Below are 20,173 nucleotides of genomic sequence, written 5' to 3'. Positions count from 1 at the left end.
AAAGGTTTGTGAAAAATCAGTTTCTGACAATAACAACAACAACAAAATCACACACAGACGAAAATAATCTACTTCAGCAAACAAAAACCCACCGAAATCTTTTAAAAGATGATCTCATAGATTTTAATTCTAGAGAAATATCAGGTCAAACTAAACCTTCCACAGACAGCTTAAGGGATTAGTCAACCAGCTTCATAGGCAAGCATAGATTTTGAATGGCTGGCTTGACATCAGACAAAAAGAATTAAAACTTCTCTCCCAAAATAAAGATAGGGGTGGATGTAAAATATACTGGTTTTTCCTCAAATATAAATTCTGAGCGAAAAATGTGACAAAACATTGCCAAATCAACACAATATTCCTGGTACCTTATGTAACTGAAGTAATTATAATCACTTCTGAAGAGTTTAAATATGATGCATCTCTTAAGACAGTTCCTCTTGGACTGGAATGCCGAAATGGTTCTGTGACTCCACACCGTCTTTCCTACCACACCCTTAACACTGGCAAAGACACACGAGCAGTTATATAACTGATCATTAAAAAATGGTTTTGGCTGACTTGGTGCTTCAGCTGGTGAAATTTCCCCTCAGCAATGACCACGTAGCACAGGAGTTTTGAAGTCCTTTCACATTATGTTGGAGGGGCTGAAGTGAGGGGAAGCTAAGTATCTCAATCACAGGTTATTAAGACTTATATTTTGGGTAAATTCAATGTTTATTAGGCACAAATCAGCCAAATTTTCTGATAACCTTTAAATTTCCTCTCAAAATCAAGTCTAATCAAGTGAAACTGAATTCACCTAATTAACTGTTATTTAATTATTAACTGTAACTTTAAATGACGTATTTGAAACACAAATCTAAAGAATAGATTTTTATTCAAAATTAGCTAGAGCACAATTTTTTTCCTTTTAATAGAAGTAATAGACTTTCATATAGTCATACTTGTAGAATCAAAGTAAATGACATGATATTCTTCCAAAACCTCCTGAAAGAAAGGGAATGGTGTGGCTGCTCCCTTCACTTTCTTCCTAGTGTGCAACACTTAAAGTATCAAGGAGGACATAGTCTGCTGAAGGCAATCTTAAATATTAACCCAGTCACACGGGTCACTTTTTAAAACTGACGCTGGACCTAAAAATTTCACGTGGTCTCAGGGATTAAGGTCTACCAACCTGTCCTAGCTAATGCTGAGGGTAGCTGTAACGCTGTTCTTCAGTAAAAACAGCATTTGAAAACAGCGTTATTCAGGTATGGTCATCCAGTTTTTAAAACTCATGAATGAAAATAGTATGTCTTTATTTTTGTTCGTAATTCTTTTTTTTCCCCCCCATTGCTGTGTAGCTTTAGGCAACTTTTAATTTCAAACATTATCCCTTCAAGCAGTTAGAGGTCCTGGGATAAGTAACACTATAATAATTATGTAGATAATAAAATCTCACACTTCTGAAAAAGAAACATGAAAATTGTTTAAGAGCAAAATAGGTATTATGTCTACCAAATAAAAAATAAAGTGTCTGGAAAGAGAGACTAACTGGCTTTATTTATTACTTTTCTACCCTGCACAAGTTATACTTATTCTTCCCATCCTTTCTAAAGGAGACTTAGCCTGCTTCAACACATGACTATGCATTTGGAAGTTAACTATGATTAGTTACCTATTAAAAGGGTCAGTGTGTTTTTATCTCAGTGAGGTACACTGCAACCAACCTGAATTCTCAACCACACTTCATGGGATTACTCAGTAAGCAAATGCACAAACTTATGAGAAGGTCAGACTATTTTTCTCTCCCTTTCAGGCAGAGCCGTTCTATTAACTGGTTAAAATTATTCACTTAGGACACGTTAGGGACAAGATTTTTTCTTGACAGGACATTTTCACTGATCTAAATGGTATCATATCCTTAGTATTATTTTCAAAATTCTTTAAGTCTTGATTTATGAAATGTAATGAAAGATTTAAATGTATATTTTTTAAATTAAAAATGAAACTATTCTTTACATGGAACTGATTAAACAAAATTTCCTAATATAAGCAGGACCTAACATTCACACAGTTAAAATAACCAGAACCAGGAAAGTATTAACCTCTCAATAAGCAGTTATTTCAGTGTCATATTATCCTCTTAGCTATGTATCATGACATACTCATTTTGGCTCACTAACAGTTTTGTCAAGGTCAGAGGTTGCTGCGAAGACCAGAGTAAAATATTAACTAGGTTCTATGCTCATGTTGTACCCTACTGAATGGACACACACTCATGCAACCAACCTATATCCCTTCACAGAACAAGCCTGTTTCACTGAACATATACACAGTTTTTCTGCTAATAAGGATTTGAGATCCTTCTAATGATATTAACAAAGTATCTGATACTACAAGCTTTTGCCATTTTTCAGAAAGCAAATAAGTACTTCAAACCCAGACTAACAGAAATGGTCCTGAGTGAATTGGATAAACAAATAACTATCATAGCTAAAACAGATGTAGACATATATGATACACTGTGGGAAGAAGCACTATGTTTGCAGCTGTATTTCTTCAGGATGCTCAGCACATAGCTTTCCCCATGAAGAACCAAAGCCATGTTAGCCACAAAGGGGTAACAAACCAGGAGGACACTGGCTTTATGGCAACTGCCTTCTGGTTTCCCCCACATTGTTTAAACACGATACAATCCAACTCAAATAAAACTTCAGAAGACAGCTTTGCTCAGAGTTTTTCTTGACTCTAAATGCAGTAAAAAAAAAATGTATTATACACACACATACACTCGTAATTTGATAGGACACTATCTGTAGCATCCTTTTTACAACATTACTTTAGGAGAAGCCAATGCAGATTTGGGTTTTGGTGCACTTGCACAAACATACATCCCTACCAAACAAATGGAAATGAAAGACCAGAGGAGCTAGAACTTAAAACCTTGCTTTACCACCAAAAATAAAGTCACCAAGTTATATCTTTGGTGTGCTTCTGCAGCATGTTTATTTTTCTAGTTGACAACACAGCTAATATTCCACAGTTCATTTAGCATTTCATTTAATAGGTGCCTAAAAACACACATGATGCTATTACCAGACAACTTCCTTTCCATACACAGAATGGCAACTTACAGTAAAACAAATCATATCTGTGTCCCAGGTTTTCCATATACACTTCTACAGTGTATGTTTCCAATGTGATACACCTCTGTGCACCCTCTCTTCGCTCACCTCATTTGTGGTATCACACTGGAAATGGATCAGAAAAATACCTGGATTAAAAACATAACCCAAGAGGCTAGTAAAGGAGAGAAGAAAATAAAGAAATGAGAGAAGTCTTTTTTGTGGTTTTGAATTTGTTTGGTTTTTGTTTTTTTTTTCTTGGTAAGCCAAGTCAATCCACTGTACCACGTGACCTCGCAAAAATTTGACAACATGCAAGAACAAGCTACTAAGCAGAACAGGAACTTCCTAAGCTAGTATTGCTACCAGGAGTTTCATATCACAAAGTGGTTTCAGCCTATGTGCAAAGGAGAAATACCAAGTATTGCATGTAAAGACATGGCAGAAACAATGGAAGAAGTGTAAAGAACAGCAATGGAAACATAAGTACTCCTGTCATCCTTTGGTTCAGCTCTGCCACTAAATCTTTTTAGTATCCCCCAAAGTACCAGTGAACTTTGAAATAAATTACCTTGTGGATGACTTTTGGACCCAGAAACATAGCTTAAGTAGATTACTATTACTCAAACTAACTTAATGGCATGACACTGACTTTTCTTACATGAAATTCAGGTTGTTTATTTGTCCAAAGTGATTAAAACCATAACTTTTTCACTGTTAATGGAGTGCACAAATAAAGACATTCAAGAACTGTTCATATACCTCACTAGATGCAATTTCCATGGAAACACTGGCTTGGACTGGTCAGTCCACTGCCCACTGACTCTATACAGTTTAGATTAGTAACTACCTGGCTTCTACCACACAAACCAAAAAGTGTTATCTCAAAATGGCAGCAGCTGCCTCAGGCCAAGAGAAAAGAAAAATCTGCAAATCCTTGTTCATCTTCTTTAAATCCTTTCCAACTATACTGAATCTTGTTTGAGGTGAGCGTATCAGAATCTGACAGAACATCAAGATGTAGATTCAAGTTAGTTACAGCTATCTATCTATCTATCTAAATATATGTGGGTGTGTACGGGGGTGTAATTATGTTCTTAAATTCAAATAATTCTTATAATTTCCTGCTTTGATTGCTATCAAGCTGATGTTTTTATAGTGTTATCTACTATAATGCCAAGATTTCATCTTAGAATGGTAGAAGTTAGTCTGGGGACTAAAATTTAAAATTTTTTTTCCATATGTATCATTTTATAGTTATATACACTAAATTTACCTATCAGTTTATGGACCAAACCTTCGTTTCATACAGCCTCTCTGCAAAGCTTCACAATCAGTTAATGTCTTCACTTTACCCACAATAATTTAGGCACTTAGGCCACCATTACTTGGTTTTGCACAGCATTGTTCTACAATAGCTTCTCACAAGTATGCTAAGCTTAGTTATATTTCATTTTACATTTAAACTGTATAAGGCAAGCCATATTTACAAGTAAGACATACATAGTATATATCAACATCACTTACAACACTTAAGCTAGTTCTTGTTAATCTTTGCCGTTAAGGAAATGGCTTCTGATACATGGGAGATTTTTACTACTAGCTTTGAAGAAGAAACCTGATACTAGCAGGACAGGCAAAAAAGATACAGTATGCACAATCACCTAATACACATCCAAAAAAAGGAAGTTAATCAAAGCTTCTTCTCATCTATGATATTTAATGAAATTTAATATTATTTTATTTTAAATAGAAGGAATACATATGTAGCCTGTAATGTGTAGAAGGTAATTATCGTCTTTACTGTTCCCACCACTTGCTCTGATAAAATTCCTTCTTCCCTTTAGTCACACCACATGTCTTAACACATGCATATCAGTTATACTTCACATGACCACAAGCTTCATTGCACTCTTCAAGTGTGTTGATAAATGAAACAGCTTCTAAAGTTTGTTTTTTTTTGTTCTACCACTTTGTGGATCAGGTCAGAAGTATAATGGACACTGAATAAGTCAGTCAAGGTCAGGCTTAGATAAGCCTCATCAAAGCAGAGGTTTTTAATGTGATGGTTACAGACTTCTCTGAACAATGTCATTTGTGCAGCCTGCTTTTCAAAACAGGTCACAATTTGACAGTGCTGTGCAGTTAGCAACTACACTTTCCTGAGTTGGTATGATTCCAGTGGAATTTGAACAGTACGAACTGCAGTTTGCTGCAACCTTTTACCCACAGTATTGTATTTCAAAAGCTAGTTCCAAATTCTGGTGAAACAACAGCCGTTCATCTACTCTGACAGCAAATTCTCGTTAAGTAGTACAATTCTGGCCTAATGTGTTGGAGGTTCAGATAAAACAATGTAAATTTTTATACTACACTAAAACCAGGAAAGGATTCTTAATTCTTAACCTATAGAACTCGCAGTGATAAACTCATCCCTTTTTAGTTAGTAATAAATTAATAAATGAATGCTTCCCTAAGTTAAAGGCTGTTATTATCCCACAGAGATATGTTATGGAAGCAGAAATTTTTTACTGTTGTTACATGGAAAACAATTTGGCCACAGTTTTATTAACCAAGCATTAAAGAAAGAACAATGCAGGCAGCTCAATGAAAACACAAGCAAATATAAAGCACAAAAATGACTTGGAAAAGGAAAATATGGCAAAGAAAATGTAAATCTTAAGATTAATGGAAATAAAACTTATTTCACTATTTATATGCCATTGAGCTTCATATAACAACCTCTCCCTCTCAAAGGAGAAAAAAAAAAAAAAAAAAAAGACACGCTACTATTACCACATCAGTGAGCACAAAAACATAATTGCCTATGAAATATCCTCCTCTGTTCTCTGATCAGATAACCTTGGCTATGTTTCTAGCAGGATCTGAAACAGACTCATGTGGCATTCTAATCACACAGACTAAATGCTCTCTACAGTATCTGCCAACCTACCTGATGTCTCCAGTTACCAAAAATTTCAGAGTAAACACCAGCACATAAAATGGATAAATTATAGGTCCTATAATTTACATTGTACATAAGATCACAGCAGATCACTCATTACTGTAGAGTCTTTCTCCCTGCAGAGACTAGTTATACTTTTCTCATAGATGAAATACTAAATACAACAACTAATATGAGGCAGCAGGCATATAACTAATGTTGTGCTTTAAAAATCATTAGGATATTAACACGAGAGATAAAAGATATCTCTAAATAAACCAGTTAAGTTTTCCTTAATTTAAGGACGTAAGATCACTTAAAGTAAAACGAGAAGAGCAGAACTTATGCTTAGAGCAACATTAATTAAATTTTACTTTTGAACATCTTATTAAATTTACTATTAGACATTGTTGTTCAAGTAAAGAATAGCTATTTATAACTATCCCTAACCCACAGCAATCCAGTCACAGAGCCATTTCCCAGACTACGTTATTGTTATACCAAACAGACTACTCTTTCATTTCTTGTCAGTTGTAATTACAGTTCCATAATTGAAGTACAGTAAATTACCATGCAGTACCTTTGAAAGATGGTTCACTGAGGTTAAGCTGTCACTACAATTACTATATAATAAAAAATGATGATTTAAAATGCTCCAGTTTTCTCTCAAAGAAAAAACTATGAATTTAGTTCAAAAAGCTCAGATGGGGCAAGTACCCCCAGGATGATATAAACAACAAAATAAATGAATAAATTTAAGCAAAGCCTAACGATCGCAAGTAGAAGAGGCTAAGCTGTATAAAGAACTGCTGCATACGAACTTTAACTACTCAAGAAAAATGCACATTTAAAAACAATTCTTTACAAGAATACTCTTTATCAGAATTCACAATCACACAATATCTACCTAATATTTTCCATGGGAGCTTCATAAAGCTTAAGAAATTTCCTTCAAGTTTAATTTTAGTTCAGTTCTACATTACGTTTTCAGTGATGACTATTGGATACCTGCAACTCAGCTAATACGAAAGAGGTGTGGGTAAAAGATATAAACTAGAACACCAAAGAGGTGTGGGAACAGGTATAAACTAGCGCAAACATTTCTAAGCAGAAAACTAGATCTATAATTTCGACTTTCACATTGGCCAAGGACAGCTTGTTTTTAGAAACTTCCTTAACTATTTAACATAAACATAAAATGAAGAAAGGAGATACTGAAAAGACAAAAATAACTGTCACTATAAAAATAATACTCAAAATGTTTTGAGAACTGTTCCCTGATGAAAATCTTTCAATAAATTGCTAGCTCCTGTCTCTGCAAGGTCAGCTTCATAAAGGACATCTTCTGGAAAACAGTACCAGATATATTCTTTTGCAAATTGTCCCTAAAATTGTCCCCAAAAAAGACTGCCTGATCACATTGAAAAAGGCAATTCTTCCAGTCCTCCTCCTCTCTAGCTTCAGCCACTCACTCCTTGCTGTTTCCTTTGTGCTGGTATTCATTTGACCATTCAGTTAATAAGATCAGCTCAGATCAGAGAGAGGCAGGGAGGAAGGAGTAGAAAGGAAAGAGAGAGAAAATAGAGAAGCCCTGCCAGAAGCTCCAAAACCGCAGTTTCAGAGTCATCAGTGGCAAAGCACAGTAGCACTCTTTAGGCCACTCTCAGTGTTTCAGTCATTCCACACTGTCCAAGACAAGCAAATGATCCTCAGCACCATCCTCGTATCTATTCTCTGTCAAAAGTTTGTGATTAAGCAAAACTAAGCATGTAATAAACAGCTGTTTGAAGAAAAGACAACAACTTCAGCTCTGATAAAGAATCAAAGCACTATATAATTGTATGAAATAAGACTTATTTTCAGCAGCTAAGAAACTCCTAGCCCAAATCTCTACCTATATGCTTTGCCAAGAAAAAATTAGGATTTGAAAGCATGCAGTACACATCATCTGTGATTTTTCCCTGCAAAGATTAACTGTAATTACTTATTTCACCTCTGTTATTTTCTCCAGGCTCTGCTGTAGATCCAGTAATTCTTTATCATGCTGCTCTTTAATTTTATCCATTTCCATGTCATGGCTAGATACTTCTTCTTTTAAAGCTCCTTTTAAAGCTGTAAGCTCTCGCTCTCTCTTTCTCAATATCTCTTCTTGTTGATCTTTTGCCACTAATACTTCTTGCAGATCCTGCTTCATTTGCATCAGCTCCTAAAAAGCATTAAAAACAAAATTAAACACAACTAGCACTAATGACTCCAATAACTGAGCATGAAGGCAACACCTAAGAAGTTTCTTAACAACTGTGCATGTGGCAGTGTGCCAAAACTATTAACATTAACAAACAGATATAGTACTTCCATTCTCAGAACAATTATCTTGTTCATGAAAAATATTAAGTTCCCAGGTACTATTGAGATAACGCTATTTACCGTGGTGTTAACACGATGTTCATGTAAAAAGTACTTCTTAAATTATATAGAGTATAGCTATGATGCAACTCAAGATGTGCTGAGAATAATTCCCAAAGGAAGAATTAACTGTTCCATCTGCGTTGCGGAGAAGAAAAGCATTTCAGCATAAGCCCTGCAAGGCCAACTTTTTTTCTTGTACAACTGATACATCATTTGCAGCTTCTATAGAAAGTTAGGGATTTACTAAAACCCAAGATTGTTATAAGTATTAATGTATAACTGATGCATTATTCAATGGGTCAGTAGATCTGACATCCCAAAACTAAGAAAAGTTTTCATGGTGTGTGTTATACTGTCTGTAAATAAAGCAGGAGTCAAAGTAAGGTTACAACTTAATGTCTCCCTTAGTCTCACCTCCACTGGCTAAGAAAAGCCTTTTTATTTCTCACATTGCAGAAGTGAACCCAATGATAAATCCTTGTTGGCTTTTCCATTGAAAAGAAGAGAGAAAGTTACTGCTGCAAGTTAAAATAGTTCAACTTCCTGAGTGCTGAAGGCAAAACAAATGCTTTCCAACCAAGTCCATGCTCCAAATCCTTTCTCTTCCCATTGTGTTTGCCCTAGAAGTCATTTCCCCTCTCCAAATTGCTGGGAAGGAAGTGCAGAGTCAGCAACTCCCCTGTGGACAGCCTTTACTTCTGCTGCACTTGGCTCAGCCCAAACTTCCAGCTGTCTACCATGCAGAGTGCTAGCTTAATACTTAAGATCCTTAACAACTGACAATAAAATCAAATTATGCAGATACAATATCATTAACACATTTTATTGCTTTGTATTTCTGTAATTTTAATTTTGTAGCCAAATTCTTAACCTTTTATTTCAGAAGCATAAACCTAGCATCTTTAGATCTTACCTAGTAATAGGAAAGTTCTCCCAGGGACCTGACAGACACCAGTAACTGTTCTTGGAGAACTCCAAATTTAATTATAGAGTGAAGTATCAGAATGAGAACCCTACAACATGTGCCAGCAAGTTAGGAACAAACAGGGTAAGTATTTCCTAGCAAGCTGTGAGGATTGAGTAGCTCTGGTAAATTTAGGTACCAAGAACGCAGAGGTAGTGTAGACTCTGTTGGAAAGTCAAGGTGCCTTCAGGTATCTGTGATGTGGGGAAAGCTGGCTCATAACTCATCTCTTTCCCATGCTGGTGGAACTTTGCTATAATGAAAACTACAAAACCATGACTTCACATTTAGTAGCACTTTTCAAGTAGCTCTGATGTTATAACCTTCAGTTGGTGCACTCTTGCTTTCCCTTCCCTCAGTTCTTGTTGTTGGCAGCTGGATAGTGCATTAAGAACTTTTGCCCTCATCTATCATTTGTTTCTGTCTTTTAAATGGGTATTTTTGTTACTATTCCCTACATTTAAATCATGCCATGATACTAAATGCATTACTATTTTTTCCTGCTATTCTCAGCTTTTTGAAATTACAGCCTTGCCTGAAAGGAAACAAATTGTTAGAATTTGGTCTTTATTCTTAGATCAATGACAAAATTGTAACTTTAACAAGTCACACTTAGAGAATATGCCATTCTGTATAACTGCATATTTCATTGTGTAAATTAAAATACTGCTTACAGTTGTCATATGGTTTATGTGAGTACCAAATAATTGCTATGAAATTCTTAAATGAATATTGCACAGCCATTGATCACAGGACTAAGGTAAAATCCTGGACCACATATTTTTCTGTTTTTCACTTGTCACTGTAAAATCTATCTTTTCATGTTCAAATCCTCGTGACATAAAGGGAGGAATTCACCTTGAAAAATTACAGCACTGCACATTTGGAGGCACCAGCTACACAGCTTGTGGGCATATTTTTCACGTCTACCAAAAGAACACAAACCAATTTTTAATTCTCACAGGTTAAGCAAGCCATTCTGTCTCTTTCACAGGAAAAAAAATAGATGTTTACAGGAATTTTTAAAATACCGTATTATATATGAAAAGCAGTATGTTTTCTTTCTGACACAGATTACTTTCACATTCTAAAATACAGCACTGACCAGAAGAATAAATACACATGTGTGTGTATACAGACACAATGTAAAACAGCAGAAGCAGTCATAAAATCATACAGCCTTTAGTATTTCTCAAGCAGTAAACAACTGCACTTTTAGAAAAACATACAAACTTCCCCAGCAGTGAAACATAGTAAGCACACCTAGATCATTCCTGGCAAACATAATACTTTCTGTCCTTAAAAACCCACAATAAAAGGGGTTCTACAACTGGTTATAGCTACATGGCAGCCAGGTTTCAGTGCTTTGTTATCCTTATCGCTAGACAAATGTGTTTTAACATCTACCCCCAAATCCTCATAGATATTAAATCTTTTACCTCTTACTCTATCTCCACACAACAAACTTAATCAATATCTGCTTAATAGCAACATTTTGCATGAGATGTGTGTATGTCTCTCCCCTCACTCCCCCATTCACATTAAACAATCCTTCGTCATAAACAATACTTTCCAGTACTCACAATCATTCCAGGTGCTCTCCTACTTACGTGCAATTTTCAACTGAAGTGCCTGAGACTTAAAGACAGTATCACACTTCAAGTCTCATCTACATCAGTTTGCTATTCTACTATGCTGTCTTGCATATAAACATCTTTATTAAAATATTCCTTTGAGTTCGACACTGTTTTACCTTTTTGCTCCCTATTTTTAATTTGAACATTTAACTTCCATGTCCTAAACTAATTCTTTGCACTAGTCTTAACAGAAGTTCATCCTGTTGCTATTAAAAACTATCAAGATAATTTTGAATTTTGATAGTTTTTGAACCATTATGCACTGATGCACCAATATCCACAAATATAATAAAGCCTGTTCTCTATTTCATCATCAGTTAAAATAATTACTACTACCAGGGCAACAGCTGATTCCTATTGCATTCCAACATGACAGAAAACTCTTCTGTTTCTTTTCAGATGCTGTCCCTTCTCTTCTCTCCCTAGTCTCATCAATAAACAGTTAACAATGTAGAGATTGCTTGGATGAGTTCTTTCAATTTTCTTAGTGGAATCTCATCTGGTGTTGCTAATATGCACACCTCTACCTTTTCCAAATGTTCTTGAACATGGTATTCCCTCTTCTGACCAAAATTCTTTTTGTGAAAACAAACAGCAGCAGCATTGGATAACTGTTGTCCCTCTTCCATACATTATATTTTCTCCTTCTCTGTAAAATTGTAAGAATTATACATTGTATTCTTTTTAGTGCTGATTTAGTTATTTTAACAAGCCCTCTTAAGTCACTTACTAATGTTAAATTACTTTGGACAGATCAAATGGGAAAGGCTAAATCATGTCTTTCTTCTACTATATCTCAATTCCCACTTTTTGTACATATTTTGGACCTTTGGATCCTTTTTCTAGTACTTTTTTCACTAACCTCAATCAGAACTTCTTTCTCCCCTTCACCAGTATGTTTTGCATTATCCAGTTCATCATGCATCTCAGACAGCTGGTCTTGAAGATCTCTAATCTCAGTCTGGTATTGTTCCTGCTCCATCTTCACTTGAAAAAGCCTAATCAGAAAAAACAATAACAACCACCACCACCAGGTGTTTTTTAGTTTTATAGAAATGCTGATTCATTTTTCCAAGTGCTAAAAAAGATATGGGTACCTATTCCCATGTTCTCCACTAGGTACTGGGATAGAATCAGGCAAATCAATGACATGTCAGAGGGGTAAAAATGAGAACTCTTTTTAATAGATAATTAAATGCATACAGGCAACATCTTGACTACAGTGCTCAAATGTTTCTGTATTTTAAAGACCAAACTATACATTATGACCATGGAATATTAAAAACAATTCACATTTAGGAAAAAACTATAAATTCAGCAATCTTGCTTTTACTTCAAGAAATTCTTAAAAATACTCAATTTTTAAACAGCTGAAAGACTTCCTATAGTAAATGCCTCTTTGTATAATTCCATTCATCTAAACATTTTAAGAAAAGGAAAATAAGTTTTCTAGAACAAACTTACTCCTCTAGGTTTTGTCTAAGTTCCTTCTCACTTTCCTCCAGCTGCTTTTTTAAGGCATCTTTTTCACATATACTTTCATCAAGTTGCAACTGAAGTTCTTTCAGGGTTGCTCGTGTAGCATCTCTCTCTTCTTTGGCATTTTGCTGATTCTAAATTGTGTACACCAAAAATTAAGCAAAATAATAAAGTAAGCGTAAAGAAATAAAAGGATCATTTATTATGATATAAAAATAGCCATTTCTAGACTTTGTTATTTTCACCTGTAAAAATTTTTTTATTAAGTTATGACTATTAAAACACACAAAGCACAGCTTTGGGATTTTTATGAGAAACAAGAGAAGTCTCTTCAGAATTAACTAAAGAGTTTCAAGTATATTGATTCTTATCACAGACTCAGAAAGGAAGTCATCTGTCCCTCTCATGTCTTTAAAGCATGGTTGTAATCAGTTACTTTGCATTCATTACTGAAAATTAATGCTGTAATCAATAAACAGCAGCTACATAAGTAATACAGTTTGTCTCCCATTCCATATATGTCTCCCTGCAGTCAACAGATTTTAACATCCACCTCTGCAGATATTTAAGGAAATTTTTGAACATGTGCCTATTATTTTTATTCATGGCTCCGAACTCCCTCTCAAATACTATTAAGAAAGAAATTTCTTAAAAAGGGTAACTATGCTATGAACAGTTATACTATCTAAAACTTACCAGTTACCCCACAGGATGTTTTAGACTCAATGCAACAATTACTATGTTCCAAACCCTTAACTACATAAGCAACAACAGTTACAAAGCATTCCCAATATGAAGTCTCAAACAGAATACTTAGTAAAAATTGAACAAAATGTATCATTTTCTTCTGTACAAGATTCAGTTGATTCATCAGTTTTCACTTATTTAGAGAAGCATATTTGAAATATTCAAAAGCTTTCTAACAACAAAAATGCAGTACCCTGATTTCTAGATCCAGTTTTTTCTGCAACTCTTCCACTTTCCTTTCAAGTTCTGTTTTTTGTTCCGACAAAGCTTTCATTTCAGCTGAAGAATCAGAAACCTACAATTAAATAGAGATGCTTATTCCAACAAATTCAAGACATTTTCTGACAATCCAAATAAAACAAAATCTAAAAAAAAAAAAAAAAAAAAAAAAAAAAAAAAAAAAAACATAAACAAGTCTTACGAAGTACTGATTGCATCAACTGCCTGAGCTTACCTGGGAGTTTTCATATGGGTCAAGCCAAGCTAATATTTTTAAAGAAACCATGACTTGATTTTCGCATAACTTCTTAGTAACTGTTCAAAGCATGATACCAATAATATAGAAAATACTGCAAACCTTAAAAAAAAAAAAATCAAACTAGGTAACATCTGAATTAAACCACTAATACTTGGGGCCAAATTTCACTTTGTGTGTGTCTGTCTGAGGACAGATTTTCTGTTCTTTGTAATTATTCATGTTTTATATTTTTGTTTTCATTCCTTATAGCCCAAGACAAAATAACTTGGAAAAATAAGCATCGAGTCTTTTTTATGCTATCACTGTAACAACTGAGAATTTCTTCACTTTTTTCTTATTTTTCTTTTCTTTTCTTTCTTTTTTTATTTTAAGAACTGAAAAATCAGTGCATCACTTAGCAGGAAATAACTTTTTAAACTTTTTATCAGGTAGATTATCAAAGGATGTTATTGTAACATGGCTTTTAAATAGCATGCTAGATTACTGCTTTTTTAACATTACCCGCTGAAATACCACCTCCTCATATGTACCTATTTTCATCATTATAATGAGAAGATGCTCCAACATTATTTTTAAAAGCTATGTATTTTAGCTTTTTCTTTGGTTCAACCACCCTTTGATGTAAAAGATTTATTTTTAAGTTTTCATCTCTTTCTTAGTCTAATATGTAGAAGCAAAATGAACCTTGAGATAACCCTCATGGCAGATTCCTTTACACTCTTTGTTAGCTGTTACCAGAAAGTTTTCTCACAAGGCTGATTCAGTAAAGAACTAAGTGCAATATTATCATTAATTTATACTACTGAGGGGCTACAAGAACACTTTCACTGAAATCAGTGATGGGATTCAAATTTTTGAAGCCAGACATGTTTAAGCAATCCTTGTAAGAGATCTGCAAAGCATCTGAAGTAAATTGCCAAATTTAGACAACCTAAAGGTCTATGTTTGAACTCTATGAAACAAGCCAAACAATTAATTATTTACCTGTGCATTTCCAGCAGCTCTCGACTTTAAAGTCTGAATCTTCTCAAAAACCAAATTGACTTTCCTCTTTGTGGCATCATCATTATCAGCACTTCTGAAACAGACACAGTGTAAGTGTGCAAAGACATGACCAGACACTATTTTGGCAGAAAGAAAATAAATTCAAAGTATCCAAACTATTTAAAATTACCACCACGAAAATCTACTACAAACAAATAAGAAATTATCTTAACCATGACCTCATTAAATCATCTAAAAGAAGGTTGTTAAAATTTTTAATTGCAAATGTTCCCCCCCCCCCAAAAAAAAAAAATCACTGAACTCTTTAATTACAAATCTTTTCTACAAGATGATGGCTGTGAAAAGACAAGTATTCAGCATGTATTATTCAAGAAACATACTGAAATTAAAAGTAATTACTACTAGGTTCTTCAAGTCTTGACTACTGCACCATAAAATGTCTCTTAAACAGCTGCCAGAAAGTGCTACATCAGTAAAAAAACTTCAAGGATGCACAGAAATTTAAGTGCATCACATGTATTTTATTCATTTGTCCTTCCTTCCTTCCTCATCTTTATATAAGTTATCATTAGAAACACAATAATAATAATAATAAGGTACAGGTGGAGAAAGGATTCAGTGCACAACAACAAGAGAAATTCTGTCAAACTAAGAAATACAGGCATTCTTTTTAAAAGGAAGCTTAATTTTTTTTCTAACTGCTTAGCTCATATGAGGTACAATTCAAACTCTTCACGAACCTGCTTATTACAGGAAGTTCATCTCCAAAACAATTTAAAAGAAAAAGTCAGATCCTGATTAACAATTACCTTTAATCAGATACGGAACAATACCTCATGTAGGTCCTAATTGCATGGGTATGTCAAGATCCTACAGTCCTTAAAGGACAAAGCTGAGATACACAATTATGGAGTAGTCATTTCATTTAGTTATAGTTTTGATTTTACAGTTTTAAATCCTAAACATAGTAGAAAATAAACGTTGAGAAGATACAATTTCCTCCGTAGGAGCTAACTATGTTTACTAACCCTTCTTTAAGGTAATTATAAAGTATCTGCTTAGCTGTCTCTTCATTTGTTTGCTGTGCAAGATCTTGCTGGCCTTTTAAGAGATCAGGAGTTGCCTGAAAGAAAAAGATAAAATGTCAAAAAAAACCCCATCCATATAAGGGTTTACAGTCAAAAGTCTCTGTTCTATTCTATTATGAAGAAATATACTTACTGTGGACCTCCTTGTCCCCACCATATTCATTCACTCAAACAAAAATGAGACTGCTTTCGAAAATGTTTTCTACAGCCTCATCCAGGGGATTACTTTTAGTATTTAAAATTCTCCAGAACAATCCTGCTATCCCATTCAGAAGTATTACATGATGGGAGATTGCTCTAATGAAGAACAGAAAAATACGCATCTAACAATATGAGAGCTTTAGTATACTCCAGCACAAAATACAACTTAAAAGAGTAAATTCAAAATTACCTGTATACTGGGGATGGATGAAAATGTTTTTACAGAAATCTTCTTGGCTCCTGTATCTTGTGGAACTGTAAATCGGTTTGGTAACAACAGAGTAGAAGTTACTGTTTTAACTTCCTCACTCTTACTCTGTCCTGGGAGTGTAGATGACCTAAACATGAAGCTCTCAGTACTAGTTCTATTTTGCTTATGATACTGCAAAGAATTGAAATGGCTGTTTTGAATGTCTTTTTCAGGCATTTGCAATTTTCCAGTACTTTGAGACAAACTTTTCATCTCTGTGGAAGGCAGCTTCTGATCTGTAGGTAACTGCTTATGAAGGCAAACTTCAGATGGTCTTAGCAAGTGCTCTGTTGACTTACCCAAGCTTTTACTGAATTCATGTAAATAATTTGAATTTACCTCAAGACCTAATGACAATGCACTATCAACACTTCTTGATCTTTTACGATCGTCTGGATGAATTTTATTCCTTTTTCCCATCCTACCTCTTCTCTGAGGACCAACTTTCTTATCAAACTTTTCAATTAGCTGATCTACTCCTGGAAGTGAACCAGTGTCAATATCACGGCCAGTTCCAGGCAAAAATGGAATATACCTTCTGTTTTCATGCCGATTAACATTGTCTGCATAGATGGCATACTCCTGATCATCAAGTAAAAATTTGTACAAGGAGTTTGCAGAAGTGGGAGTAGCTGAAGAGGATGATGATCTTCGTGAGTCACCTAAAACTGGCCCAGCTGAATCTTGTCTGCGGAAAGGAAGAACATCTGGTCTAGGTTTCCTTGTTTCCATATGAGCAATAGGACTAAAACATGGGGATCCCCCTGCAAATGAAAACGAATCTGAAACATGCATTTCATTGGAAGTGATCACATTACTGGGACAATCCAGTGTCTGCTTATTTTGGTCTTCCAGTGACCTGTTCAAGTGCAATTTTTTTGCACTTGCTTTGGTTGACTCTTCAAGACAGGGATTTGTTTTCTGCAGGGACACTACTTTGGATGAGGAAATCCAAGGCCTTGCTTCAGTTTTACCTTTATCTGCAAAAGATTTAGATTTACTGCACATAGAAGATTGGTAAGTATCCAAGTTCAAGTTATTTTTTTCAGGATCATAAGGCTGTAAAAGCTCAGGATGTCTTTGAAAGTTCAACAAATTGGAGGATTTCAGTGTCCCATCTTTAAAATTCAATATTCCATTTTCTTTTTCATCCATATTGGTTATCTTTAGGCTTTTAAACATACAGGGTTGCACATGCTGTGTTCCAGGAAACTTTGTGTGCTCACTGTTTTTGTCCTCCAACTGAAAAGCAGTATTAGAGTCTGTGGCTGGCCTACTTAGAGTCTGAGAAATGACTTGCTGTCCTTTTCCAGATGGAGAAGGATTTTCTGAAAAACATCCTTCTGTATTGTTTAGTACTATGTAAGGATGTCCATCAATTCCTTGGACTCTAATACTGACACCATAAGACCCTGCCTTAGAATTTTGTGCACTGCTAGTTTTCTGAGTCTCCTCATTGGCAAGTTCAAGAGAAACTTCATAGTCCTGCTGCACGTGCTTAAAACCAGCAATATATGGCTCCATGATCATCAAAGGATTATAGCTGTGCAGAAAAAAAACACATTTTAATTAAGTTAATTGTTTAAAATTCTTTAGCTGATTTTTAATTGCTTTATTCAGCTATTTAGTGTGACTATGAAAATTAAGTGACATGCAGTGAAATGAATACACAAGCTCAAAGTGAACACATCGTGAATCAAAGACCAACAGCTGACTGACAGATTCTGGGTCAATGACTTCTTATGAATGCAAATATTATGAAGTAACAATGGTGCAATATTACCTGCATATAGCTGCTGCTAGTTGCCTTGGAATCAGAGTATTACAAATTCAAGCAAAAAAAATTTTTTTTTGAGTTAACACATCTTTTATTTTGGGTATCTCTATTGAAAGAGCATACCTTCACAAGCCAAAGGTCATTTTACAGCCAGTCACTAGTATCAGCCACGCTTACATTTAATGTAAGCACAGGAGAGTAAAACAAGCAAGCAGTTTCAGGTTACCAGTTCAAGGTAACTAAAGCACTGCAAGGAAGGTCAATATCCTTATGCCTCTAAGTTGTGCTTTTTATCTTCTTTTTTCAACTTTTGTTTTCAGAAATGGAAATGTGTCACTGTTTCCTCTAACATTGTCTCCCCATGTCCTCTAGATCCTTTTATGTCACCATCATATTTTATATTAAAAATACTATTTGTATCTAAGCACATGTGAAAATAAATTTTTCATCTATTATTGTCATCCGTAATCATAAACCATCCTACAAATTAATTTAACAATCTGATTGTGGGCTTTTTGTAGAAAACTCCAGCTGGATGTTTTAAAATTTAAAACAGATACTTTGTTGAGCAACAGTACTAAAGTACTAAAAATATTTTTAGTATTTCCAAAGCTGATAGTTCATTTTTCAGGAAAAAACAGAAACGCTAATTCAATGCTGTATGTGCCAAAACTGTTTCAAATCTAGAAAACAATCACTTAAACCCCACTTCCACTTTAAATACTAAATCCTGTTCATTCGTTCTTTCTGTAGGCACTGTTTTTGTGGGTGGTTTTATATCACTGATAGTTGTGTATTACGAGCAAACAGCCAACTGGTTAGTTACTCGCAGCAGAGGTAATGTGGCAACAGTTGGAGCTGTGTCTATAGAAGAGGGGAACAGAAGAGGGTGACAGACTGATATCAGACTTGGAAGGAGTTTTGAACTAAGCTGGAAACTTCAGTAATTACTGCAGCCTGACAACCAGATCACTAAAAAAGGTGAATAACTGACATCCAAGGGGAAACTGAAACGGTAGTATCACTCTTTAAAAACTAAGCCTCTGTAGCCTGTTCCATTCTTCTTATGTATCTCAGCATGAACCATCTCCCTCAGATACTCTAACCAGCAGCAAAATTATTATTTTCTCATACTGAATTTAAAAACTTCACTTGATATAATAACATGCTAGTCTCCAGCCAATTCTTCTTTCTAACATGTCAGCTCCCCTGAAAAGCTTTCTCCTCTCCCTGAAAAACAACCCCAGGCATTCCTCAGCTGCAAATTCCCTTCATCTGAAGGAATCAGCATGTTCCTCTCAAGATATGAGGATAGACATCGATTGTTTCAATGAAAGGGGGCAGGGAGGTCTAGATCCCTAGATACAAAAACATTTGGTAAACTAGTTATCACAAAGGTTCACTTCACTTAGTAGAAGGAAATAAAATAGATGCCATGAATCTGATCTGAATCTGTAATTTCCTGCAGTAGGAAGAGAAACAGAACAAAGAAAAGTGCGGAAGAGCCAGCAAAGGCCGAGGAAACGTGCAGAAATGAAAGAGGAAGCACAATGGAAGGAAATACAAGTACCAATGCACTTCCCTGTCCTAGGTCTCCATTCTGTAAGTTTCTCTGTACTAGTCAACCTTCTTTTCTGATTAGTTACAGTATCTCACATTAATTACACTGTTTCTGCGAACAGGCAGAGGAAAAAAGGGCAAAAAGCAGAGGCTGATTTTAACCACTCAAGAATCAATGAAGAGACCTCCATTGATTCATTGCATTTTTGACCAGCACATTGAAATCTGCTATGGTGCTGCACTGATGCTGGCTAAGACAGCAATGAAAGAAAAACCGATAACGCTGTACAGAGCTGTCTTACAATTTTGTAGTTGCCCCACCGTGTAAGTCTTTGTAACTTAAAAAAGACATACACTGTAAAGGAAACAGGCTACACAAATCTAATAAATGGTTTTGTTGAAGCTGGAAAAAAGAATGCAGGCTCTCCACTCTGTTCTTTAAACTATAGAGTGGATCCAAATTAACAGTTCTTTCCCCCCCCCCCCCAACAGAAATATCAATGTCTAGGTATAATTTTTTGTTT

The 20,173-nt window shown here is 35.0% G+C and overlaps 1 protein-coding gene across 7 annotated transcripts in view; it reads right to left on the bottom strand.

Annotated features, from left to right (window-relative positions):
• The window catches only part of CGNL1 (cingulin like 1), a 67,975-nt gene that overhangs the window by 32,658 nt on the left and 15,144 nt on the right, over positions 1-20,173 (bottom strand). For 5 of the 7 annotated variants that reach the window (XM_062583344.1, XM_062583346.1, XM_062583350.1 and 2 more), the window contains exons 2-8: positions 16,253-17,855; positions 15,802-15,896; positions 14,753-14,846; positions 13,484-13,585; positions 12,529-12,677; positions 11,927-12,062; positions 8,048-8,260 (exon numbers count right to left, since the gene is read on the bottom strand). In XM_062583344.1, the coding sequence (XP_062439328.1) occupies positions 8,048-8,260; positions 11,927-12,062; positions 12,529-12,677; positions 13,484-13,585; positions 14,753-14,846; positions 15,802-15,896; positions 16,253-17,842 (2,379 nt within the window). In that variant the 5' untranslated portion in view covers positions 17,843-17,855. Of the gene's footprint in view, positions 1-8,047; positions 8,261-11,926; positions 12,063-12,528; positions 12,678-13,483; positions 13,586-14,752; positions 14,847-15,801; positions 15,897-15,994; positions 16,079-16,252; positions 17,856-20,173 lie in introns of those variants that run through there. The other 2 variants (XM_062583347.1, XM_062583351.1) reach the window with 2 other exon arrangements.

This window comes from Rhea pennata, chromosome 10 (genome assembly GCF_028389875.1).
Source record: "Rhea pennata isolate bPtePen1 chromosome 10, bPtePen1.pri, whole genome shotgun sequence".
Classification (NCBI taxonomy): domain Eukaryota; kingdom Metazoa; phylum Chordata; class Aves; order Rheiformes; family Rheidae; genus Rhea; species Rhea pennata.
This window is presented reverse-complemented; position numbering and strand designations above follow the sequence as displayed.